Source organism: Astyanax mexicanus, chromosome 12 (assembly GCF_023375975.1).
Source record: "Astyanax mexicanus isolate ESR-SI-001 chromosome 12, AstMex3_surface, whole genome shotgun sequence".
NCBI lineage: Eukaryota > Metazoa > Chordata > Actinopteri > Characiformes > Acestrorhamphidae > Astyanax > Astyanax mexicanus.
This window is the reverse complement of record NC_064419.1, coordinates 19,953,661-19,977,834: the sequence shown is the minus strand read 5'-3', so window position 1 is coordinate 19,977,834 and position 24,174 is coordinate 19,953,661. Positions and strand designations below refer to the sequence as shown.

Here is a 24,174-nt window from a genome sequence, read left to right as displayed (position 1 = left end):
TAAAGAGTCAATATAACAAGACTGCAACTTGGCTGCGTTTAAGCCCAAAATGTCTTTAATGCACAACAGAGGATTTTTTTTCTTCTTTTTTTTTTTTAGCATTTTCCTTACTTTTTTTTTTCCTTTTTCTATTTTTATAAACAAAAGCAGAACAAACATAACACTGAACAGCAGTATTCACATCTGTCACCTGTGACTAGGCTGATTACAACAACTTTCCTTTTATTCCCCCAGTTTCTTATTTTCTTTCTTCAACTCCTTCTCTCCTTTGGCAAACCCAGTAGAACTTAAGTGCTCATGCCTGCAATTAGAAATAAAAATGGTACAAATTACAGGAGCACATTAAACAAGCCCATGTACAGTTCCAAGTTGCTACTGTTTTTTTTGCGGTATTCAACAACATACTTATTCAAGGCTGCAATAAGTTTCCAAAGGGTGGCGTTCAAGACTTCAAATTATGGGTGTAAATGTTCAACCTTCAGAATTGTCTTAGTACATTTATCCAATAATCTGCTTAGCTAACCGTTTTGATGAATGGCAGCAGTGCAGTGTCATTCAGGTACAGGGCACAATTTGGCCATCTGATTTTAAAAGTCTAAGTAGCAAGTAAGAATTTAAAGCTTGGACCTCACGGCTCAATTACAAGTATGGCACAACAGGAGAAAGGTGGAGGAAAAAAAAAAAAGCTTTCCAACTGACACAGGTGGTGCCTACAGTCTATTCTCTTTGTGACTGAGCACCAAACCTGCACCGTGAAGGTTCAGTAAAAATACATGTGCCGCCAGTCTGCCACAAGCCTATCCTGGGGTACAAGTGAATTTAGTGCACCTGATTAATTTAATCATCTTGTTAATAAGGTGTTTGTGACTTAAATACAAGAGCCCAGTTTGACCTATGATTTAGTACATTTTTAAACTGTAACTGCACAAAAAACACACTTGTCCACTCACTCTCACACAGACAAACTAACAAATAAAAAGCAAAATGCAGTTCATGTCATAGGTAACAACCCAAACAGCAACCTGCTGAACTGTGGATTTCAAACCATTGCTATTAATACATGTGCAAGATGAGAGGTTTATGTTGTAGCAGATGGCCATGTGTGGTGGTCATGTGTTTTATGGTGGTTATCATGCATTTTAAAACAGGCACATTTGAACCCTTCAAATGCAAAATTCATTCATTTTTCTCACCACTCCACTCAATGTTTTACAGACGTTGGTTCTTTATATATGACTCACACTAAATGCAGTTTTATGCCCACTGCTGGAGAAATTAGACTGCAACACTAGCTAGTATAAAAAAATATACTACTAAAAAGAAGGCTTGTTCAACTGTTTTATTGAAGGAACTTTGACATTTGGCTATAGATGCTTGTGGGGAAACTATTTTATAACTTAACTGAAGGTATGGAAAAGGCTAAGAATTTATCACACCACCCTGTGCAGACAGGTAACTTTACTACTGTAGCCCACCATCCAGGTCCTTTCTATCTAGAAGACACTCTCTGCTAATAAAATGTAGCAACAAGAAGTATCCAAAAGTTCACAAACCGTGCTCTCGTGTGCTGTTTCACCCATCTGAAGGGTCTTCATTTTTTAGGTGACATTTCTTTGGCTTGATGAGCTTGAAGAACTGCCACTGCCTCATCAACCTAACAAAAACATTTAAAGATTTATCAGACATGCATTATTTACTAGGCATGCATTTTACAAGAGCCTTGCTCTACAGTTCCCTTGAGGAGGAGTGCACTGTAATAATCAGCATGCTTACCTTGGCATCCAGGGACTCCGGAGACTCCAGCATATGCAGCAATTCAGAGTTGTCAATCTCCAGCAGCATACCAGTAATCTTTCCAGCAAGATTAGGGTGAAGGGCCTGTATCAGCGGATACAGACGCTCACCTGTAGAGGAATCACAAACAGAGAATGAATTCCCTCAAAAGGCATCTAAGCTTTGTACATGCAAATGTGTGAGTCAGGGGAATGTACCCAGTAGTTGTTTCTGCTCCAAAAGTGGCGCAGCTGCCAACATTGATGGAGTGAGGGGCTCTTGACCTTTAACATGAACTGCAGGCTCCATAACAGGAGGTGGCACTACCTACAATACAAAGAGTATTTTTTCAATAAAGCCAGTAACTAGGGGGAATCAAACCTGTGCTCATTGGGCCAGAGTGGCTGCAGGCTTTCATTCTAAACAATCAGCAAAACACTTGATTCCACTTGTTTTAAACCAGTTCGTCTGTCCTAAAACTACTGATGACAGGTTTCTCCTTGGGTAAAATGAAAACCTGCAGCCACACTGGCACGATGTGGACAGAATATACTATGAAATGGGTGTAAAAGCCTGTTAAAATCTTTCCAGAATATAATCCCGATATTAGTTCCATAAAGTGACCAGGTGTAAACAGGGTCCTTTATTCCAAAGAAGATTTTTTTCATTATATTAGACATTACTTATTTCCTGTTTCAACCAGTTCTTCTTCGGGCTGTCTGCTGTTTCTGCCAACAACAAACAAATTAAGAACAGGTACTTTGTATACATTTGCATGAATCTAAGCACATTACCTGCTGTGCGATAGGAGGTGGTACACTGATGACCTGTTGCATATTTCGGACTCCGCTTGAGTATTTGTACTGATTGACTCCTCTCATCACTGCCCCTCCTACTGTCCGGCCGCCTGCTGTCTGTGTGCCAATATGAGCTGGGCAAAGAGACAGTATTTAAGAAAAGTGACATGGAAATATCGCTGAACAGTCGAAAGACGAAGAACACAATATAGGCAAACGCAAGCGCAATCAATGAAGCTGGAAAAGAACAAGACAAACTATAAAGATCATTAAGAAGATTAGGGATGAGTGCTTATTTTTGAACAGGCAGACTTGTGTTGGACAGAACAAGAATGTGTCAACTCAACTAGTATTTTCACCACCAATCTAGACTATAACTTAGAAAAAAAAACCTCAGATTCTTACCCATTCTTTGAGTGTTAATGATGCCTGGAGCCTGTGTAGAGGCCTGGCGCATTGTACTGATTGGGGTAGAGGCCCTGCGTGGCATGGCCGACCTTACCATTTGAGCAGAGTATGGCCCTAACACAGCCAGACAGAGAACAAACAGAACAAACATTCAGTTACACTTCTAACAGTTGATAGACGTGTTCTTTATATGCGGCAAAACAATTAAAAGGGTACCGAATAATGTAGTACATTAAAAGACAGAAGAAGCAAGATTTTTAGATCATTAAAAAACAATTCATTAACTGCCCACATTTTCCTACCTTGTGGTCTGGGAGCTTGGGCTGCAAAGCGTGGTGCTGGTCGCAGGTTCGGCACTGCATTGTAGAAGGCACGTCCTTGAGCCTATTGATATTGTAATAGGAAAGCTATGTAAACAGTTTTCCTCCATATAGCAAGCAACAAACACTCTCCATCCTTCTCAGTCTCTCACACAATCACTCACACCTGCTTCTCTCCTTTGCCCACCTGTGGTATAGAAGGCATGTAGTAGCCAGCACTCTGCTGGAACGCAGGCATGGCAGGGCTGGAGATGGCCCTCACACTGGCCAGTCTCTGCATGTACTGGTTGGTGAGGATGGCCTTGCGCTCCTCCTTCCTTTGAGCCAGTGCCACATACAGAGGCTTAGTGCTGACAATACGCCCGTTCATTTCAGTCACTGCTTTAGTGGCCTCCTCAGGAGAGGAGAAGCACACAAAGCCAAAGCCTTTACTCCGTCCTCCTTCAGTCATTACCTGGTTAAAAAAAAAAAAGTTTCAAAATCTTAAATAAATAAAAATAAAATTTTACATTGTTAAAACTTTAATGAAGGAATGAAATCTTAATATCGTATGGCTGAATTTTCTTACCTTAGCACTTGTTATGGTACCATATGGTGCAAACTCTTTTCTCAGTTTATCATCATCAATGCCATCATCCAGATTCTTCACATACAGATTAACTCCCTGCAGTCAAACATTTTCTTAGCAAAAAAATAAAATCAAATAAGATAATTTTCTGTAGATTTCAGTGCCTTTAAGTCAAAGAATGAGTTTACCTGGTAGCGATTTAAACGTTCTTGTTTGATCTGCTCAAACTTGCGTTTAAGTTCCCCCTGTCGTTCCAGTCTCTTCTGAGCCCTACCCACATACAGAATTTTTCCATTCAGCTCTTTCCCATTCATCTCAGCTACTGCCTATAACCAGGACAAGCAGTTTAATAATTCAAATCTTGGAGTGCAGACTTTTTCATGTATGGCATGAACAGTGTCAACACCAAGCTTACCTTCTGAGCATCTTCATGGTTTTCAAAGTTCACAAAGCCAAAACCACGAGAACGTCCTTTTTCATCAGTCATTACACGAACACTAAGGGTTTTCCCTGTAAAGCACAATAATTAGCAGCCATAGTTTAACATCATGCTTGGCTAAACGACGCAATAAAATGACAGACATTGGCTACATTAACAGTGTGTTAACCTTCGCTTACCATATTCAGAGAAGATGTTTCGTAGTTTCTCGTTGTCAAAGTCCTCGCCAAAGTTTTTGATGTAAACATTGGTGAACTCCATGGCCTTGGCTCCAAACTCTGCCTCACGCTCTTTACGAGATTTAAAATGGCCTACAAAACTATACATTTAGATGCAAAAATATAAGGTGAGAGAGAAAGAAATAAAAGCACATGGATAATTATTAAAGATGGAACAATTAGAAATGGAACAACCAACTGAGAACAAAGCTGCATGGCACATTAACTTTTTTTCAGGCACACTTGGTAATACATTAACATGCAGAGCTTTTGTAATGCTGCATGCAATGCATAATAAGCTAAAATCAGCCTTTTTTAAATGATACCTATGAATTCCTATACAAAACCACACTGTGTGTGTGAATAGCTATATATGAGTCTCCAGGAGTTGTTAAAGTCCAGTTGTTAAAAATCTGTCTTCCCCACAAGTAGGAATATTTTTACACATTCTAAAAAAATTAGATTAGAAATTTGAGTTTGAATCAGGCACTGTATTTAAAAAAAGCCCGGCTTGATATTTAATGTGGTTCTGCAGTGGTTAGTGAGGTCTGTATTGCCATCTAGCATTTAAAAGAGGGACTGCAGCATCCCGTAATGTAACACTGCAGCAACTCACAAAATACGAATAAACTTTCTTACCAAATCTGACCAACTTTCAGGATCAGCTAAATTATTGCTCCATCTGATATTTGAGCTGAAAACAGGATAATACCTCATCACTGAAACAGCATCAGACCAAATCAATGAGGAACTGTTGCTCCTGGGAGACCTACATTGCCTAAATTACAATCAAGGTCAATTTTACACCTTTCTCTAGCAAGCCCTAAGCTCCTCTTGACCTCAAACAACACTGGGTTGATTGCAGTTTAGTCCTCCGGACTAGCAGCAAATTCTTCCTCACATGCACTGACCTAAGCATGGACAGCTGAATTTTGCTCCCCAGCTGACAGACTTGGCCTGGACAACTTTCCAGATCTTTACCTGCCTCTTTTCTGAGAAAGGAAAGGTCAAAAGATTCCTATGAAGTAACAGTTCACTCACACTTTCAGTTGTAAAGCAAGCGTTGGCACATCTGGCGCTAACAAAAACCTAAGGTACAGTTCTCTTAATTTACAACAGGCACCAAATAAACCTAAACTTCAGAACAAACCACAAATAAAACTATTTTTTTTAATTAAGCTGGTCTTGGACACATCTTAAAAGATCATTAGCCTAAACATATTGAATGAAAGTGCAATGCTTACACTTTGCGATCATTCAGGAGCATGCCGTTCATGGTTTCAATGGCTCGATTGGCTGCCTCATGAGTTTCAAAGTGCACAAACCCATAACCTTTAGAGCCATTGTCGTCACATACCACCTATATATAAAAAAAAGCAAAAAACAAATAATAATAAAAAAAAAATCTAAAGTCATGTCAGTAAAAAGTATAATTAGTGAAAGACTAACACTGATTAGAAAACGTTCACTATCCATTTCTAAAGCACTTGCTTCATAACCACAAAACAAATCTTAATCAAGAATTTAAAAGTTGCAATCTGCTCAATACATCCAAATCTTACCTTACACGAAAGAATATTTCCAAAGACAGAGAATGTGTCATAAAGCGCCTTGTTGTCAATGGACTCATCCATGTTCTTGATGAAGATGTTCCCCACTCCAGACTTCCTCAGACAAGGATCTCGCTGTGACCACATGATCCGGATTGGACGGCCCTTTATAACTTCATAGTTCATGGTGTCCAGTGCACATTCCGCTTTAATATGAAAAAAAGAAACATTAAAACACATTAAAACACAAGAGATGGTACAAGAACTGGTACTTCGTTTTTAGGTGGAAATCAAAATCAATCATCAGTACGTGTTCTCTATGGTAATTAAAGTAACTGAAACTACTACAGCCATTACAGACAATTAAAATTGTCTGTACATGTGGATTTGCATTAGCATTCAGAATTAAATACGGAAAGAGCTCAACTTGATCTAAGCACCATAAGGAGTACACAATTTAAGGTGAGTGGGTTTCATAAAAACGTTCCTAACCTGATTTTAAAATCATCTCAATTCGAGACATTTAAAAAGAATCGGGTATCGGCATGCATTGTAAACTAGAGCAAACCTTTTCATTTTTATTAGAATTTCTCAGAATAGTTTTACTCTTAATCTGCAAAGGTTTTGGTGCAAGAAATAGTATTGGACACAGAAGCCATAATGGAGGAAAAAGGGCTGCTACCACAATGCAGCTCTCCCCACAAACAGTAAAACAACTTCAGATCAACATATGAACAGGTGGATTAAGCAGAAAGGAAATTAACACTGGGTGAGGTGAGAGAATAATCGACATTTTAAAATAAATTAAATAAAACTTACCTTCTAAACACAACAGTAGTAATGCTGTTCACACAACACTAAACACAACTGCTAACATTACCATGCTGTGTACAAAGAGTAAATTATAGGAGGAAGTTGGGGCTACATTTTTTAGCTATATTAAATTACAAGCACTTGACCTTTATCAGTCCACAGCACCTTATTTCAAAACGATGCTGGCTAGTCCAAATGCGGTTTAGCATCCCTCAAGTTACTCTGTTTGTGGTGTGTGTGCAGAAAAGGCTTCTTCTGCATTACTCTCCCATACAGCCTGACACTTTAAAAACTACAGAATTCCTCCATCTAAAGGACGTGTGTGACCTTACCATCAGCAGGCTGCTGGAAATTAATGTAAGCATATCCAAGGGACCTGCGTGTGATGATGTCTCTGCAAACACGAATCGACATGATGGGTCCAGCAGGTGAGAACTTCTGATAGAGCATGGCTTCTGTGACATCAGGGTGCAAGTCTCCTACATAGAGGGAGGCCAACGGGTACGCAGGACCACTGCTGTTCATCCTTTAAGCTCTATAGGAAACATAATATAAGATGATGATGAATCCCACCCGTCACAACTGGAGTTAAGCATAGGGCTCAGCCAAAATGTATTATTTTATTCACCCAACAAACAACAACGAGTCTGATACTGGCTCGACAATGAACCAGTAGCAGAGCATAACTCAATGTTTATGGTCCGAGCCTAACTGCTAAGTATTTAGACTGACCTAGAGAATATTTATATTTAAAAAAATAAAAAATAAAAAAAATAATGAACAGACAGAAAAAACTTGGCCTCACGTCTTTTAACCATATCAACAACCAACCAACCAACCTCTGCCCACTACTTCAGCACAATATGAAAAAAAAAAACTTACACTTTAGAGCATTTCACTGCAACAGCTACAATCTGATACTGTCTCGACAAGGATCCAGGAGCACAGCGCACTATCTATGTTCATGGTCCATTGCCTCAACTCAAATGCCAAGTACTCAGACCTACAAAGATGCAATGTTACCATTAGGGTGTGCCATACCGTATCTTAAGCAATAATATCGCCAACATTTCTTTATATCGTGAACGATATCATACCCTGAAATGTGATAATTATTACATCAGGGCACTACATTTTTGCTGTTTTAAGCTATTATGTATCTATATTTCCCATTATATATCTACTATAGACAGATTATATCGATCCAGTATTATATCTAACCATTTTACATCAGTCCTGTATATATGTATTTATTTATAGTGCATTATTATCATCATCATCATGACATTCTGAATGGTTTTGGTATTCTGGTATTTTTTAATATCTCAGGGGTGTGCCATATTATATTGCATACAATACTTAAATTGAATTTTCATTTTGATGCAGTAGTGTAATCTTGAAATATGTTTTTTAATTCAGTGTTTTGTCATATCGCCAAGCGTATCGTTAAAATACCATTAAGTATTGTGATATTATTTTAGGGCCATTTGTGCTCCCCTAGTTACAATATGTAACAAAGAAAATTAAACAAGCCAAATGATCTTTCTTACACAAACAAAATAAGCACAAGATTAATTCTCATGGTAAATAAAACAACAATGTTGAGACACTTAGCTGTTACTTAATTCTGCATTCTAGCTATTTCACTACTAGCTGTGCGTATTTGACTAATTCGGATTTGATATAAATCGTTTAGTATATCAACACTGCTTTTGGTTCTCCTACTGAATTCTACTGAAATTAAATATGCTTCTCTTTTGCAGCCTAGGTTTTAGAAAAGGTTAGGTTAGCCTAGTTGATTTAGCTAACCTAGCTAACTAGTTGACTTAGTTACTTTAGCTTGTTTGTTATTACGTAACATTATTACACATTTTAGAATTACTTAATAGGGATGTAACTAATGATTATTTCGGTAGTCGACGAACCTAATGATTATTTCTTAAATTAGTCGATTAGTCAACGATTATTACGGTCATGTCCTCCATCTTTAAAAACGATAGAAACAGCTTAAATGTGGAAAGTACTAATATTTAGTGATTAAATATGTAACTGTTAATCTAAGTTTGCGCATTTTGGAGGCATAGACTAAACTGAGAGTAAACTGTGTGACTAAGCCATTTAAGTTACCCATCTCCCATTGCGCTTCGGTCCCCAACAAGTATAAGCAATTTATAGCCGCTTTTACCGTCACCAAACCTCTCAAAAATTATCTGCAGTTGCTACGTTAGCTATGAGACTAACTGACCAGTTAACTAAACTTATCTAACGCCAACTTGGTTAGCGAGCTAGCAGCTTTAAAGCAACGGGGTAAAACTAGTTTAGCCAGTTTACTAGCTACGCTAGATTAACAAACGGAACATTAGCTAACTACCAAGACAGCCATAGACATCATACAAGACCGAGCTACATAGCTAGATAACAAAACGCTTAAATTAACTTTCTAGTCAAAGGTCGTACTAACGACGGGCTGTTGGAGCAAATTTAACGCTAACATTTATCTGTTACACAGAAACATCAACATGAGTAATCTGCGTATTTAACCGTTAAAAAAATCCGCTAACAATATCAGAGAACTCGTGAACGCGGTAACGGTAGTCGCACTGATTTAGGTCCGCGGCTTAATTCGTTTGAGCCGTCCAAGAGTGACAAGAAAGTTTGCTCATTTTAAAATGTATCTCATGTCTAAGTTATTGCTCCTACCTCCACACCTCGCTGTGTGTCGGTGGCACTGAAAGGCGTTTTTCTTCAGCAAGCTGCCGCTGCGGCTCTGCGGTTAATGTTTTAGTTTGATTGCGCTCTCCAAACACCTGCCGTATCAATGCGCGGCTGCGGTAAGACCAATTAAACCCGCGGCTACCGAAATTGGAAATGTCTCTCCGCGAGTGTAACTAGTCCAGACCAGTATGAGAACAAACGAATTTCAGTAGGTGTTTTTTAAAGCCGGTATCGTGAAATGAAAGAGTCGTCGCGTGTGTAAATAAATGTCCTAATGTTTGTAATTTCCCCACCATTTGTAAAACAGTCTCTGGTAATATTACCGAGGCACTAATTTTAGCAGTACCGTTCTCACACCACTAGAGGGCAAAACTACCCTGAGCGGAGAGAATCAGTCAGTCAGCAGTCATTTTCTAACAGGAGGTTAATGCTGCCTTCAGTCCTTTTTTCCTCTGAAAAGTCTACTAATGAGGCTGGAGGTCGTAATTACGATTTAACATGTGTTCGAATGTTTTTTTGGTCGAGTGGAAATGGACGCCACTATATGCAGACTAATAAAGTATACTTTTTCTCCTTATATTTTCATTTTTACCTGCTTAATCTGTATTTCAGTACTTTAAAAGTACTTTTACGTGCTAATTGTGTACTGGTGATGTACTTTATAAAAATATATACTTTCATTTGTTTTATAAAACTGCTTTTCATGATAAAACATACTTTTACTAAGTGTGTCTATAGAAGCCTATATTTTTGCAACAAAACTGTACTTTAGTCAAATTAGCTAGTAAACTGTGCTGACGAATCTTTTATGTGTTAGACCTATAATATAACTTTAAAAGCTTCCCAGCAAAAAGCTACACATCGGCCCTTCGTGGGCTAAGTTCGGGCACTGTGGGCAGGGGCTAGCCCATTAAAATTCCAAACAGACCCAACATGGGTTTTCTGTGGGCAGCCTGTTCATTGGCTGGCCCACTCAAATCCTATAAAAGTCCGCTGTGGGCTAGCCTGAACTGGTCCAGTGCATTAATGCCCCTGTAGGCCCAGTGTGGGAATTATTTGGACAGCCAACACTTTGATGCGCCCACACAAATCCCAGGCAGGCCCACTGTGGGTCAGCCCACATTCAGCCTGCACCATTTCACATCCTGAAGGGCCAGTGTGGGTTATATGTGGGCAACCCGCACTCTGGCATGCCCACACAAATCCCATGCAGAGCCAGTGTGGGTCAGCCCACATTCAGCCTACACCATTTCACACCCTGAAGGGCCAGTGTGGGATATATGTGAGCAAACCGCATGCCCACACAAATCCCATGCAGAGCCAGTGCACTGCACCATTTCACACCCTGAAGGGCCAGTGTAGGATATATGTGGGCAAAACACTTTAGCATGCCTACACAAATCCCATGCAGAGCCAGTGTGGGTCAGCCCAAATTCAGCCTGCACCATTTTACATCCTGAAGGGCCAGTGTAGGATATATGTGGGCAAAGCACAGTTAGCATGCCCACACAATTCCCATGCAGAGCCAGTGTGGTCAGCCCAAATTCAGCCTGCACCATTTCATACCCTGAAGGGCCGGTATGGGTTATATGTCGGCAACCTGCACTTTGGCATGTGCACACAAATCTCATGCAGGGCCACTGGGTCAGCCCAAATTCAGCCTGCACCATTTACACACTGTAGGCATTGTGGGTTATATGTGGGCAGCACGCACACATATGTGAGCATGCCCACACAAATCCTATGCTAGGTTACTCTGGGTCAGCCCAAATTTACCATACAATATTTTACAATCTGAAAGTTTGTGTCATAACAAGTTCATATGAAGGGTATCTGAATATTTTTTATTGTTTTTGTCTGTGAGAGCTAGGTAGATTAGCTAGCTTAGTGGATAGGAGCAACACTTTGTGAAATGTAGTAACAGCTCTGAAAGATTTTCTAAACCAAAAGTGGAGAAAAATCAAGGTACCACAGCAGAGTTGTGCAGAGACCTTTGAAGGGGCAGGTGCTCAAAGTCAAAAGGGTGCACATGGAGCAAAAATTTGAAACACCTGCAATATCATTGATAAACTCTGATGCACATAAAACACACACATAGTAACATCTCATATTTTTCAAGACATATACTGTATAGCTATACATTTTTATTTATAAAAATATTTTTATTTAATATTTTGGATAGCTACGAATGTGCTCCATGGTGCTGATTCATAATCTCACCTTTATTATTGGTAGTGCTGATAATAAATAAATAAAAATATTAAATTATAAATGTATTTGTGCTTGACTATACACTTTGTGTAAGCCAGCAAGGTTATAAAAGTTACATATTTTTTTTTTTGCATGTGATATTTAATTTGTGTGTATTTGTGTGGGCGCGACAGGGCAGTGAGGGCATTTCAATGTGGATCATGTGACCGACGAATCCACCCCCCCCTCCCCCTCCCCCCTCCCTGCACGTGCCTTTACCACAGAGCAACGATCAAGCTTAAAGGCAAAGTCAGTGAGTGACTTTGGTCTGTCAAAGTGACTAAAAGGTAAGTTATAATTTCTGTAAGTTATAATTTTCTGTTGTACGCTTTTCTATTTTTTGCTAAGATATGCTAATGTGGTGCTAATGCAGTTACCACTCTCAGGTTATTGTAGCATTATAAGGGTAGCTATGTCGAAGTTAGCATTGTGCTAAAAAAAAAAGTTAGCATTGTGCTAAGTTAAAATGAGAATTTACCTCACATTTAAATAACACGAGGGGCTCCCAAGTTGGCAGCTTATCTCGGCTCTTGGAGAAAGATTGCTGTTAAGTAAGTTAACTTTATATCCAAGTATGTCAACAATAACCAGCTAAGGGAACAATGGCTTAGATGGCTTAGAATGGCTTAGAAGATAGCCAGTTAAGCTAAGGGAAAGATATTCAGTTAAGCTAACGGAAAGCTAGCCAGTTAAGCTAAGGGAAAGATATAATTTTAAAAAGTTTTGGTATTTTTGTGAACCTGATATCCTGATATCGGCCACCTCACATGTTTATAGAATGTAACTGCCAGTCACACACAGTGACTGTAAAGGCTATTTATGTTTCACCATGAATAGCCTGAATTTGAATTTGAATTCAAATTCAAATAACTATCACTATATAAGAATCACTGTAATCAAATACAGTCTGCAAATTCCTCTTAAATTAAGCATTGTACATGAAAAGACACTAACAGATGTAGTATTTACCTGACTGCATTCTCATATCTCTATATTATCATTTTAAGAGGCCGTGAGAAGATCAATCATGCCACCACCAAAGGATGCAGAGATCGAGCAGGTTGCAAAGGTTTGGCTTTGGAATGCACGGGACCGTTCAGGTGGACCGAAGCATCGTCTCATGCAGTCTCTTCAAAAAAATAGTTAATTTATGATCTATGCCATATTAATGCATAAACAATATTCATTTTTGATATTATGATTAACTATATATGTTCTATTTATGTAAAGTACATGTCTATTTTCTCCTTCATTATTATTGCTGTGAGATAAAAACCTTAATGCAAAAACTAATGTTATATTCAATTAGAAAGTTTTTTTACTGGTTTGATTGGGATGACATTTTGGTTCCAAGTCTACAACAAGAGGAATAAAATTAATAATAGAGATCAGGGGTGGGTTTCCTGAAAGCTTCGTAACGCTAAGAACTTCGTTAACTCGTACATAAGATTGATCGTTAATTAAAGAGTGTTTCCCAAACCCGTGCGTAACTAAAGTACTACGTGAACTCGCATGCAGATTAACGAGTGCCCTCACCCAGTCGTTATTCTTAAGAGCTTCTTTAGGGGATCTCCACTTGCAGTACAGCACCTTAAACACCAGGGACTTCCAATTTTGAGGGAGAAAAATTATAATTTCCCTGGTTGAAGCAATTATATTATGTTACTATTAATTATAATCAATTATATTATATATATAATTATTATTATAATAATTAATATTATTATATTATATTGTATTATATTATATTATTTCCCGTGTCTGCTGGTGCTCCGGTTTCCTCCCACAGTCCAAAGTTCAGGCTAATTGGATGTCGGATAAAAATTGCCCCTTAGGTGTGAGTGTGTGAGTGGATGTGTCTGTGTGTCTGTCTGCCCTGCGATGGATTGGCGGCCTGTCCAGGGTGTATACTGCCTTCAGCCCGATGCCGGCTGGTATAGACTCCAGCCACCCCCCGCGACCCTTAACGGATAAAGCGGTTGACGATGAGTGAGTAAGTGAGTGAATGAGTTATATTATATTATATTATATTATAATGCCAACTTTGTCTGTGGCTTGTAGTCTAACTGGGCATACTGGAATTGATCAATCAAACCCATAAATTATTAAAATCCAGATTCCTGCAGATGATGCTCACGGTCTAAGCAAAGCTGCAAAGTCACCAAGTCCGTGGATTCTGTAATCAGTTACTGTGGAATACACACTTACAGTGAGTCCAAGAAGTATTTGATCCCTTGCTGATTTTCTTCGTTGGCCCACTAATAAAGACATGATCATTCTATACTTTTAATGGTAGATGTATTCTTACATGGAGAGACAGAATATCAAAAAGAAAATCCAGAAAATAAATCTAAGGAATATATATTAATTGATTTGTATTTCATGGAGTGAAATAAGTATTTGATCCCTTAGTATTCATTAGCAGTTCTGGCTTTTATAGACCAGTTAGACACTCCCAATCAACTTGTTACCTGACCTGAAGCCACCTGTTCTCACTAATCACTTGTGTGAAAAACACCTGTCCACAGAATCAGACAGATCACACAGATTTCAAGTCTCAACATGCGTAAAACCAAAGAGCTGTCACAGGACCTCAGAGTCAGAATTGTTGACCTTCACAAAGCTGGAATGGGCTACAAAAAGATTAGTAAGGTGTTGGATGTGAAAGTAACAACTATTGGTGCAATTATCAGAAAGTTTAAAGAGTATAACATGACAATCAACAGACCTCGGCCCGGTGCTCCAAAGAAGATTTCGTCTCGTGGGGTGGCAATGATGCTGAGAACGGTCAGAAATCGTCCTGCAACCACTCGGCAGAAGTTAGCAAATGACCTGAAGGCAGCTGGGACCACAGTTTGCAAGGAAACAATTGGCAACACTTTGCGCAACAATGGATTCACATCCTGCAGTGCCCGAAAGGTACCCCTGCTGAAGAGAGCACATGTGGAGGCGCGCCTCAAGTATGCCAATGATCATTTGAAAGATGAACCAAGTTATTGGGAGAAGGTTTTGTGGTCAGACGAGACCAAAATTGAACTTTTTGGCCTCAACTCCACCCGCCATGTGTGGAGGAAGAAAAATGCTGCCTATGACCCCAAGAACACTGTGCCCACCGTCAAGCATGGAGGTGGAAGCATAATGTTTTGGGGGTGTTTCTCTGCCAAGGGTACAGGGCTACTTCACCGCATCACTGGGAAGATGGATGGAGCCATGTACCGCACAATCCTGAGGGACAACCTCCTCCCCTCTGCCAGGGATCTGAAAATGGGCCGTGGTTGGGTCTTCCAACATGATAACGACCCTAAACATACAGCAAAGGCAACAAAGGATTGGCTCAAGAAAAATCACATTAAGGTCATGGAGTGGCCCAGCCAGTCGCCAGACCTTAATCCGATCGAAAATCTATGGAGGGAGCTGAAGGTCAGAGTTGCCAAGCGACAGCCCACCAACCTTCATGATTTAGAGAGGATCTGCAAAGAAGAGTGGGCCAAAATTCCCCCTGGTGTGTGTGCTAAACTTGTGGTTAACTACAACAAACGTCTCACCGCTGTGCTTGCAAAGGCTTTGCCACTAAGTATGGAGTGTGTTTGGCAAGAGGGATCAAATACTTATTTTCCTCATTGAAATACAAATTAATTAAAATATATTCTTTAAAATTATATTCTGGATTTTTGTCTTGATATTCTGTCTCTCCATGTTAGAATATATCTACCATTAAAAGTGCAGAAGGATAGTGTCTTTATTAGTGGGCAAACAAAGAAAATCAGCAAGGGATCAAATACTTCTTGGACTCACTGTATATACACTTCCCACCAGCCCGGGAATTACAGCACAATACAATATATTTCCATGCTATTGGGAAAATCCCTGGTACTGTAGGTCCGGTGCAGGGGACGTCTGCGGTGTCTTTAATCACACCTACACGTATTGTAAAGGCTATCGGTGAATGTGCAGGTAATATTTAATATTGTTCTTTATTTAGGTGTTTCTAACCAACGTTGTGGCCGTTCATCTGGGCAAACTGTGGGGTGTCAGCTCGCAAATATATAAATACCAGTCAGTTGACACGTCTCATTTAATGTTTTTTTTTTTTTTCATTGTCGATTAATATTAAAACTATGAAAACAATTAATTGACGCATATGGAATTATCTAGTTAACAAAAAGGTGCATGGCCTTCAAAATCCCCTGACCTAAACCCAACTGAGATGGTGATTTAGGATGAGCTGGAGCTTTACAGAGTGTGTGTGTGTGTGTGTGTGTGTGTGTGTATATATATATATATATATATATATATATATATATATATATATATATATATATATATAAACACACACACACCGGAACATACATATATGTATTATTATATTATTTTTATATTATTAATAATTATAATAATATTAAATTAATATTATTAGCAATATTACTATTAATAATATTAGTACAATATCTATTAATATAATATATACATATTAACAATAATAGTTTTAAAAAAGTAAAAAAAAGTTTAATGTTTATTAAACATTGATATATAAACATGACTTATTTATTTAGTCATATGTATCTTTAGGAGTATTTTATTAATGCCAAAGTACATCCTTTTGTAATTTAAATTTCAAAATATGTATAATATTGATGATTACAACACTTTTTTTTACATTTTAAGGTGTAATACTGAATAAATACTGCATAATAATCGATATTTATGGATCGATTGAGCACGCTGTTTCGGGGGAGGAGTCAACAAAGACGTTCTTTAACCTCCTTTGTTAATTTTCACGTTGCGAAGCTCTTTGGGAAACACACGCAGAACTGGCTCGTTCTTTACTCACGTCATTCGTTAGTTCGTTCTTTATTCGCTAAGGTTGATCGTTTTCGGGAAACCCACCCCAGAGGCTTTGTTCCAGTAGCAATAATAGTATCAGTTTATTATTCATCTACTACATCAGTCTAGTGCATTTAAGTATTTATTCAAGAATATGATTTGCTGTTTTTATTGATGTTTATATATATTAATTTAAGTTGTTTAATTCTTTGTTATTTTGTATTATGTTTGATATTTACATCATACCGTTTATTATAAATACTGTTTTTGCAAATGGAGATATTTATGCAGTACATGTTTATCTACATGGTAAAATATAAATTTGGGATTTATTATTAAGTAATTTACTTAAATACTGTTGTGTGTTGTTTATATTTCATACATGATACTTTGTAATAAATGTATTAATTTACTATACACTTTAAATTGTGTTATTTATATAATTGTTTTACAGCCAGTTGCAAAAAATGTCAAAGTGCCAATAGCACAGCTTTAAATTTTCTTTCTTGAAAAGTGTTCTCTGTTCAATATTGCACAGTTCTAAAAATTTGGGGCCACAATTGGTTTTCCACTGAGGGCATGAGTCAGTGTGTGTGTGTGTGTGTGTGTGTGTGTGTGTGTTTTGCTCTGCAAATCTCTGTTGGCCCAATGGGCCAATGCTTTGGTGTTGATTTTGCATAGAGGAGTAAATCTTCGCTGGCCAAATGTGGGCTGCCTTAGTTAGTTTAGTGTAGGTAAAATAACTTAACAGCTAATGCTGTAGCAATGACATATCTTGCTTTTGTTTTGACCAGTTTATATATCCTCCTCAAACTGAATGTGATGTTAAATATGTTTAATATGTTTTTAGTGTTCAGTTGGACACAGCTCAAATATACTTAAATTGTATTAAATAGTGGCGAAAATAACATTACTAGTGCGGGAGGATTGTTTATTTTATTTTATTTACTCCAATAAAATGAAGCGAATTATACAAGCGTTAGGTGAGTGATGTTTTTATCTCATTAGAACCGGGAATCGTACTAGAATAATTTTTTTTACACGTATTTCTAGTGATTTTATTAGTTAGCTAATAACAACCTGCAAGTGTTGACGTGTTGTAGCAATGACAGAAGTGTAAGCAGTTTACAAAAGAACTGTCTGCATCAATTTATTGACCTCTTGTTACTGACACGCTCCTAACTGGGAAACTCGGGGATTATCTAAAAAAAAAAAAAAAACGAGTTTCCCACTGATATACGAGTTTGTGGTGGCGTTTATGTGCTCTCATCTCGTAAATACGGTATTTCCAGCATAATGTAGCATAAACACGCTATAATTTGTATCCAGTATATCTATAAACAAATCTAAATGCAGTTTTTATTCTTTCTATTATAAACTAATCCACAAATTATAGTCTTAATTCATCTCTAAAAAAACAACATACGTTTAATTTAAATCTGTCCAACCAGCAAGTACCACTCAAGGATTAGGACACACCCCTTCATATTTTATGTATTTTTTTTTAACTATATATTCATATTGAAGACATCAAACATATAAAGGAACGAATATGCAATTATGAAGTAAACAAAAACGTGATAAACAAGCCTAAATATGTCTTATATTTTAGATTCTTCAAAGTAGCACCTTTTACTTTGATGATTTTTGCCCACTCTAAGCATTAATGGTAGATCTAGGGACCATATATGACAAATATTCATATAGGGACATACAAATTTTTCATGAATCACACCATGTTTTGAATGTAATTTAAAAAGCTTATACAGTTTAATTTGTGCCAAAAATAAAAATAATAAAAAATAAAACAATTTAAAAAAAATCTGCAGTCAAAATAATATTCAAATATAATTTTCTGTCTTTTCTTACATTTTTCTGTTTCGTGGATTTTGCTTCTAAAGTGTTATGCCTCTTCAAGCTCTTGTTTGCGTCTACTTTTTTTTCATTCTATATGTATAACTATGCAATCAATAATTTGATTGCAGATATTTTTTGCTTAAAACATTTGGCACAAAATTAACTCTTTTTCTTACCCATGAGACATGAGTGACAGGACAGGGGGGCAATCAGATTCAGCTGGGGCCAATGCGCCTGTGGCTTCACCCATAGAAACTCCAGTGCTGAATTGTTATTAGTCTAATTCATGTCAAAGAATTTCTATACACGCTGAGTTCTTAACTGCTTTTCCTTGACTCTGGGCTCCAACTCATCCCAAATCACCTATGTTGGGTTTGTATTTGTATTTCTTTGCAATATGTTTCAATGAAATACCAGTAATAATTCCTTAGAATATACAGAAGTGAATGTGAACATTTATCAGTATTAGCATTTTCAATATTGTTCAAATGTTACGTTTAAATCAAATTACATGTTTCTCAAAAAAAAAAAAATGATATTAGTAAGTCACCATTGTGGCTCCATGACATCATATAGTTGCACTGGCAAACAAAAAAAGCTTTGTAATACTAAAATCACCTTCACTGGAGGTGAGCATTATGCTTACTCTTACCATTTCACATTTATCTTTGTATTTTTAGACTTTTAGCAAACCCAGATCAGAACAGCTATAATGAACATGTAATAGTACTGGACATGTACATCATATTACAACATACAGCCCTACACAGTATATGTTCACATTTAGCTAACTGATGCAATCCAATCTCTGTTTTCCCTATTTATTGCTGTGTGTGTGGAATGCAACATCTTAAATAAATACACATTTTCCACTGAAATTTAATTTTCAGACATTTACTTTATGAAATGGCCATTTGACCATGTGTCCAAACAGGGCTTTCAGTGATTACCCTAGCGACACCAGGAATTCACGCTGAGAGGCATAGCATCATAGGTCCAAAAACAAGATACAAAACTCAAGAATTACAGTGTTTGGTGAAAATAAACTGCCAGTTTAATAACCATACAATAAAACCTGCAAATACCATGACGAATAACACTAAAAAAATGTCCATAACAAAAAAAAGAAGAAAAAAAAAAGATGAAAATGCACAACCAGCTAAGGTGGAAAAATGGGAATCATAAGGAAGGACTATTAGAGTTCATAACCCCCGACTCCAAAACACACACACACTCGTTCATTCTCAGCCATCCACGCACTCAATCTCAAGTTTACTCACTCACTCTCTCACGTGCACACACACTCGCTCAATTACTCTCTCTGACTCTCATTCGCATAACCATGCACACAACATATAGGGCCTTGCTATTCAGTACAACCATGTTAAATTCACAAAATGACTGGACCTGCTGACATCGGCATGTCACCCTGTGAGCCCCCCGCCCCCTTTCCTGCCACCGGTGCCTGTGTGAGGGGCTTCAGTGTGTGTCTTGCTTCAGGTGTGTCTTGTGATGATCATACAGAAGGTAAAAGGACAAGGGGTGGGTGCTGGAGGGAAATAGGGGGTTACATGGATAAAGGTGGGGAATGTAAAGTAGGAGGGATTGGGGAATGTAAAATAGGGAAAGGTACGGTGGGGTGGGATGGGGGTTGGGGGTTGGGGGAAGCCGTCTGTGTATTATTATTATTTTTTAATTAAGATGAGTGTATGTGTGTGCGTGTGTTTGGAGATCAGTGCAGCTCCTCTAGTTCTCTCCTTCACCTGCATCTGCCTCGTCGCCCTGGTTTTCCGACGTCCACAGCTGCAGAAATGAAACGTACAAACCACGGAAACATTACATAATGTTAACCAACTAGGTACAGAAACACCAATGTAACTATAGAAAATGATCACTTACGGTGAGATTGTCCCTTAGTAGTTGCATGATCAAGGTGCTGTCTTTGTAGGAATCCTCATTTAAGGTGTCAAGCTCAGCAATGGCTTCATCAAAGGCCTGGCAAAAGGCATAAGTTTCTTACTAAACAAATAACTTTCTCTTACTAGTATAATTACTGTCATATGTATTTGTTTAAACAGAACCTTTATTTTGCCATACATTCATACCATATAAAAATTGTGTTTAATTTTGAAAGTAATATTTTGTATTATATAATTGGAAAGAGTTTCATTTGCTTTAAAAGTTTTCACTATATTTATGCTAGATTTGTAATAGGTACTAGTGCTGGTGGTGTTATGTTCTAACCGTCTTGGCAAGGTTGCAAGCCTTCTCAGGAGAGTTGAGGATCTCATAGTAGAAGACAGAGAAGTTGAGTGCCAGACCAAGCCGTATGGGGTGCGTGGGCTGCATGTCTTTCTTGCTGATCTCGAATGCGTCCTGGTAAGCCTTCTGGGAATTATCAACTGTGGCTGAATAAAAAAAATAAAATAAAAAAAAAAAAGGGCATCATTAAGAGTCAGTTCTGTTCATAATTCTGAAGGCACTGAATTCACACTCAAAATCAGCCAATATAAGAATGAATTACATTTGGTTTATGTAAAATGATATGTTTTTTGTTAAACACCCAACTAAGAAATAACTAAAATGGGTTTAAAATTCATGTTTAGTTCATCCCTATTAGCTTCACCATACTTTTCAGGCAGTGGGCAGTGGGACTAAAAACAAAACCTATTATACAAATAACTTACTGGTCTTAGACTCTCCAGATGCAACCTCAGACAGGTATCTATAATAATCGCCTTTCATTTTCAGGTAAAACACCTTGCTCTCAGCTTGAGAGGCATTGGGAATCAAAAACTTCTCCAGAAGACCCTAAATGGGGGGAAAACAAAATGAAGCAAAATCCATAATTAGTAATATTTAGTCTTATTAAAATGTACACATTAATTCAAACTAATTAAAGTATTTGTAAATTTTGTTTTAAATACATTATCATTTCACACATCGCAAAATAATCAGAACTTTATTTAGAGATTGCACTTTAGTATTGTCTTTCCTTATCTTTAAGTATGTAAAGTAGTCACAATATTCTAATCCTAATCAATTAACTGCCAAAAAAAAGTTCTGAATGAGGTCAAAGACTGCGTGCAGCATTACCAGAACATCGTTGCAGATCTCCTGCAGCTCACTCTCGATCTTCTCTCGGTACTCGCGTGCCATCTGCTGCTTCTTCTCATTGCCTTCGGTCTTCTGCTCAATGCTGGAGATCACGCGCCAGGAGGAGCGGCGAGCACCTACCACGTTCTTGTAGGCCACGGAAAGCAAATTGCGCTCTTCATTGGACAGCTCCATGCCACCTTCGGTCACCGCCTTCATAGCAGTAGCCATGTCATCATAGCGCTCTGCCTGTTCAGCCAGCTTGGCTTTTTGCACCAAATCACTCTTGTCCATTTTCAGACTGGAAAAACAAATTGGAAGATGATAATGTGAGTCATTGAAAAACTCAGAAATAGAGCAAACTGTGACTGATCATTTTATTTACACATAAACGCAACCAAATCAAAACAAAATTGTAGAATGAGATGACATCATTAGTGAATTTCTTCAAATTAAAAAAAATCATTTTAGAAAAATGCATGCTTTTAAGCATCTGGTATTAGAGTCTGCTTTCGCAGTACACTTTGTGTGTGTGGTTTCCTGTATCGTATACGTGACAGGTACGAAAAACGTGACCATCAAAAGCAAGGGGGTGGGGGGTTGGGGTGCAAAGACGTTGGTTTCACACCTTTTTTTGACGCAAGAAATACATGCGCGTCCTGTCAAAGGACTTAAACCAGCTACAGTTATAGAGGCGATTCACCTGACACTTTCTTGATTCGCTAAGAGTCTATATCTTAGTTCTGCCCTGCAGGCCAGCAGTTTGTATGCGATGTCAGAGAAGATCGAGGACACTCCCGGTCGGCAGTTGAGAAGCGGACGGCCCTTCTCAACTAAGCTAAACCGGGGACGAAACCGGTGTTCTATTGAGCTGCGCAACCCATCGATATGTGCTACTCTGCGCATGCGCAAACCCCCCATTCCCCCCCCCACGTTCATGTGTTTTTACCTAAGGTGGATAACCCTGGTCCAGAAAGTAAAAATCCATCCCAGGGTTTTTGTACCAACTGCCTCCACAGTTCTGCTGCAGGGGTTGGTACAAAATCCTGGAATGGATTTTTACTTTCTGGACCTGGGTTACACACCGCTAGTTTTTTTCTGATAATTTATAGGCTTTTTTTTACGTTTTTCATCACCTTTAGTGTCTTAACTGATACTGCGATTTAGGCTATTTAAAATATCAAAGCGACACTTCTACTGCCACCAGCATGTTTTAATAATTAATATTCTTTTTACAGTTAAACATAACGTTACACTAGGGTAGCACGGTTTGACAAGGTAGCAGAACTTGACAGAACACCGGCTAACTGACTAGAACGGCTAACGAGGCCATGACCCATTTTAACACCGCAGTAGGCTCGATCACTGGGGAGCAGGCGCGCTTCTGTTCATATATTTTCGTTTACCGTGGTGAACGTCACTGATCATGCGGACAGGAGCGGACAGCTAGCTTACGTAGTTAACGTTAGCTCATCTGACCAACGTTTGCTAGCTAACGATAACATCCCCGTTTAGTTTAATGATAAATTTAACTAACCTATGCTAACTCAGTTAGCTATCTTATTTAACTAAACGATATCCTCGCATCGAGGCGCTTAATCCTACACAGGCCTCTAGGAGGTCTCAATACAAATCGATGCGCTGATGTTAGCGTTAGATAAGCTAAGTTAGCCAGCTAGCTAACGCTAACCTATCTAACCGAGCTAGCTAGTTAGCTAGCCAGTCAGACAGCCTTCTGGCTACAATGACGTTAGCTAGCTAGCAGGCTAGCCATTTTAGCTAATCTGTTCAGCTAGCGGACCGGATACATTAAAAACGCGAACACAAGAGTGAACCCAGATTTCTAGTCTACATTTTAGCTAACTTAAAACATACATAGGTGACTACATCGCGTGTCATTTTATTTGTAGAACAGATTTTCTCTGCGGAGGGAGCTAACTAGTTAAACCAAACTATGCTATTCCCCCCCCCCCAATGCGGCGGAGGAGGCTTTCTTTCGTTGAGACGGACGGAGGCCTCGCACTGACGAGGAGGGGCCGGTGAATGACCCACCTAACATTAACGAAGCGCTTACATCAAGCGATTTCAAGTGTTAAACTCGCTTATAGCTACTAAAAACGTCCGACCAAGAGTCTGTTTTGCCTCATACGTCTACATCTACAAATACAAGCTATAATCTTGGCCGGTCAGCGTTTGTTCAGCAGGCTAGCTCGCCGCTCTCCGCTTAGGGAGCGCTAGCTAACTACAGCGCATTTCGGTAATGCTAAAGCTAAAGCTAACGACCGCGAATGGGATCTCTTATATTCATCATCAGAGCAACAAGCACACGCTCAATAAAGCAATGTTTTATGGCGCATTATCATTATTGCGGTTTATGACAGCTGCACTCACGTTTAAACGGCGTTTAGTCCTGCCTTTATCCGTGAAAGATACAGTCGGAGTGTCCGTCCTCCTTCTCGCTCTTCAGTCGCTCTGGGCAGTACCACTTCCGCTCAACTTGACACATCCGTTTTCCTACAACCCGTAACAGCAAAAAGCTTCCTCAA

The 24,174-nt window shown here is 38.6% G+C and overlaps 2 protein-coding genes across 5 annotated transcripts; both read right to left on the bottom strand.

Moving 5' to 3' along the window:
* Positions 1 to 33: 33 nt before the first annotated feature.
* pabpc1l (poly(A) binding protein, cytoplasmic 1-like) lies at positions 34 to 9,723 on the bottom strand. 4 transcript variants are annotated; one of them, XM_022670673.2, is made up of 17 exons: positions 9,587 to 9,723; positions 7,219 to 7,421; positions 6,086 to 6,279; positions 5,768 to 5,883; positions 5,435 to 5,515; positions 4,485 to 4,624; positions 4,282 to 4,376; positions 4,055 to 4,192; positions 3,867 to 3,962; positions 3,486 to 3,752; positions 3,281 to 3,362; positions 2,976 to 3,092; positions 2,568 to 2,704; positions 1,992 to 2,100; positions 1,774 to 1,904; positions 1,554 to 1,654; positions 34 to 301 (listed from the first exon to the last, which is right to left on the bottom strand). In XM_022670673.2, exons 2-16 carry the CDS (start codon positions 7,409 to 7,411, stop codon positions 1,592 to 1,594), a joined length of 1,959 nt encoding a protein of 652 aa, XP_022526394.2. In that variant the 5' UTR covers positions 7,412 to 7,421; positions 9,587 to 9,723; the 3' UTR covers positions 34 to 301; positions 1,554 to 1,591. The 4 variants fall into 4 exon arrangements, with proteins under 4 accessions (XP_022526394.2, XP_022526395.2, XP_022526396.2 ...); XM_022670674.2 differs by having other exon boundaries at positions 9,595 to 9,702; XM_022670675.2 differs by lacking the exon at positions 9,587 to 9,723 and adding an exon at positions 7,769 to 7,897.
* A 9,687-nt stretch (positions 9,724 to 19,410) lies between these two features.
* Positions 19,411 to 24,156, bottom strand: LOC103023259 (14-3-3 protein beta/alpha-A). The gene is made up of 6 exons (XM_007241278.3): positions 24,020 to 24,156; positions 21,629 to 21,929; positions 21,220 to 21,343; positions 20,777 to 20,940; positions 20,432 to 20,527; positions 19,411 to 20,335 (listed from the first exon to the last, which is right to left on the bottom strand). Exons 2-6 carry the CDS (start codon positions 21,920 to 21,922, stop codon positions 20,279 to 20,281), a joined length of 735 nt encoding a protein of 244 aa, XP_007241340.1. The 5' UTR covers positions 21,923 to 21,929; positions 24,020 to 24,156; the 3' UTR covers positions 19,411 to 20,278.
* Between the last annotated feature and the right edge of the window lie 18 nt (positions 24,157 to 24,174).

Bases quoted from the DNA above. Each gene is read 5' to 3' on its own strand.
- pabpc1l (XM_022670673.2), bottom strand. From the start codon at position 7,411: ATGAACAGCAGTGGTCCTGCGTACCCGTTGGCCTCCCTCTATGTAGGA. The intron at 3,363-3,485 runs GTGGGCAAAGGA...CAATATCAATAG, and splicing joins ACATGCCTTCTATACCACAG to GCTCAAGGACGTGCCTTCTA. The intron at 2,101-2,567 runs GTAATGTGCTTA...TTTGTATTGTAG, and splicing joins CACCTCCTATCGCACAGCAG to GTAGTGCCACCTCCTGTTAT.
- LOC103023259 (XM_007241278.3), bottom strand. From the start codon at position 21,922: ATGGACAAGAGTGATTTGGTGCAAAAAGCCAAGCTGGCTGAACAGGCA. The intron at 20,941-21,219 runs GTAAGTTATTTG...TTTTTTATTCAG, and splicing joins ATCTGGAGAGTCTAAGACCA to CCACAGTTGATAATTCCCAG. The intron at 20,336-20,431 runs GTAAGTGATCAT...TCATTTCTGCAG, and splicing joins TACTAAGGGACAATCTCACC to CTGTGGACGTCGGAAAACCA.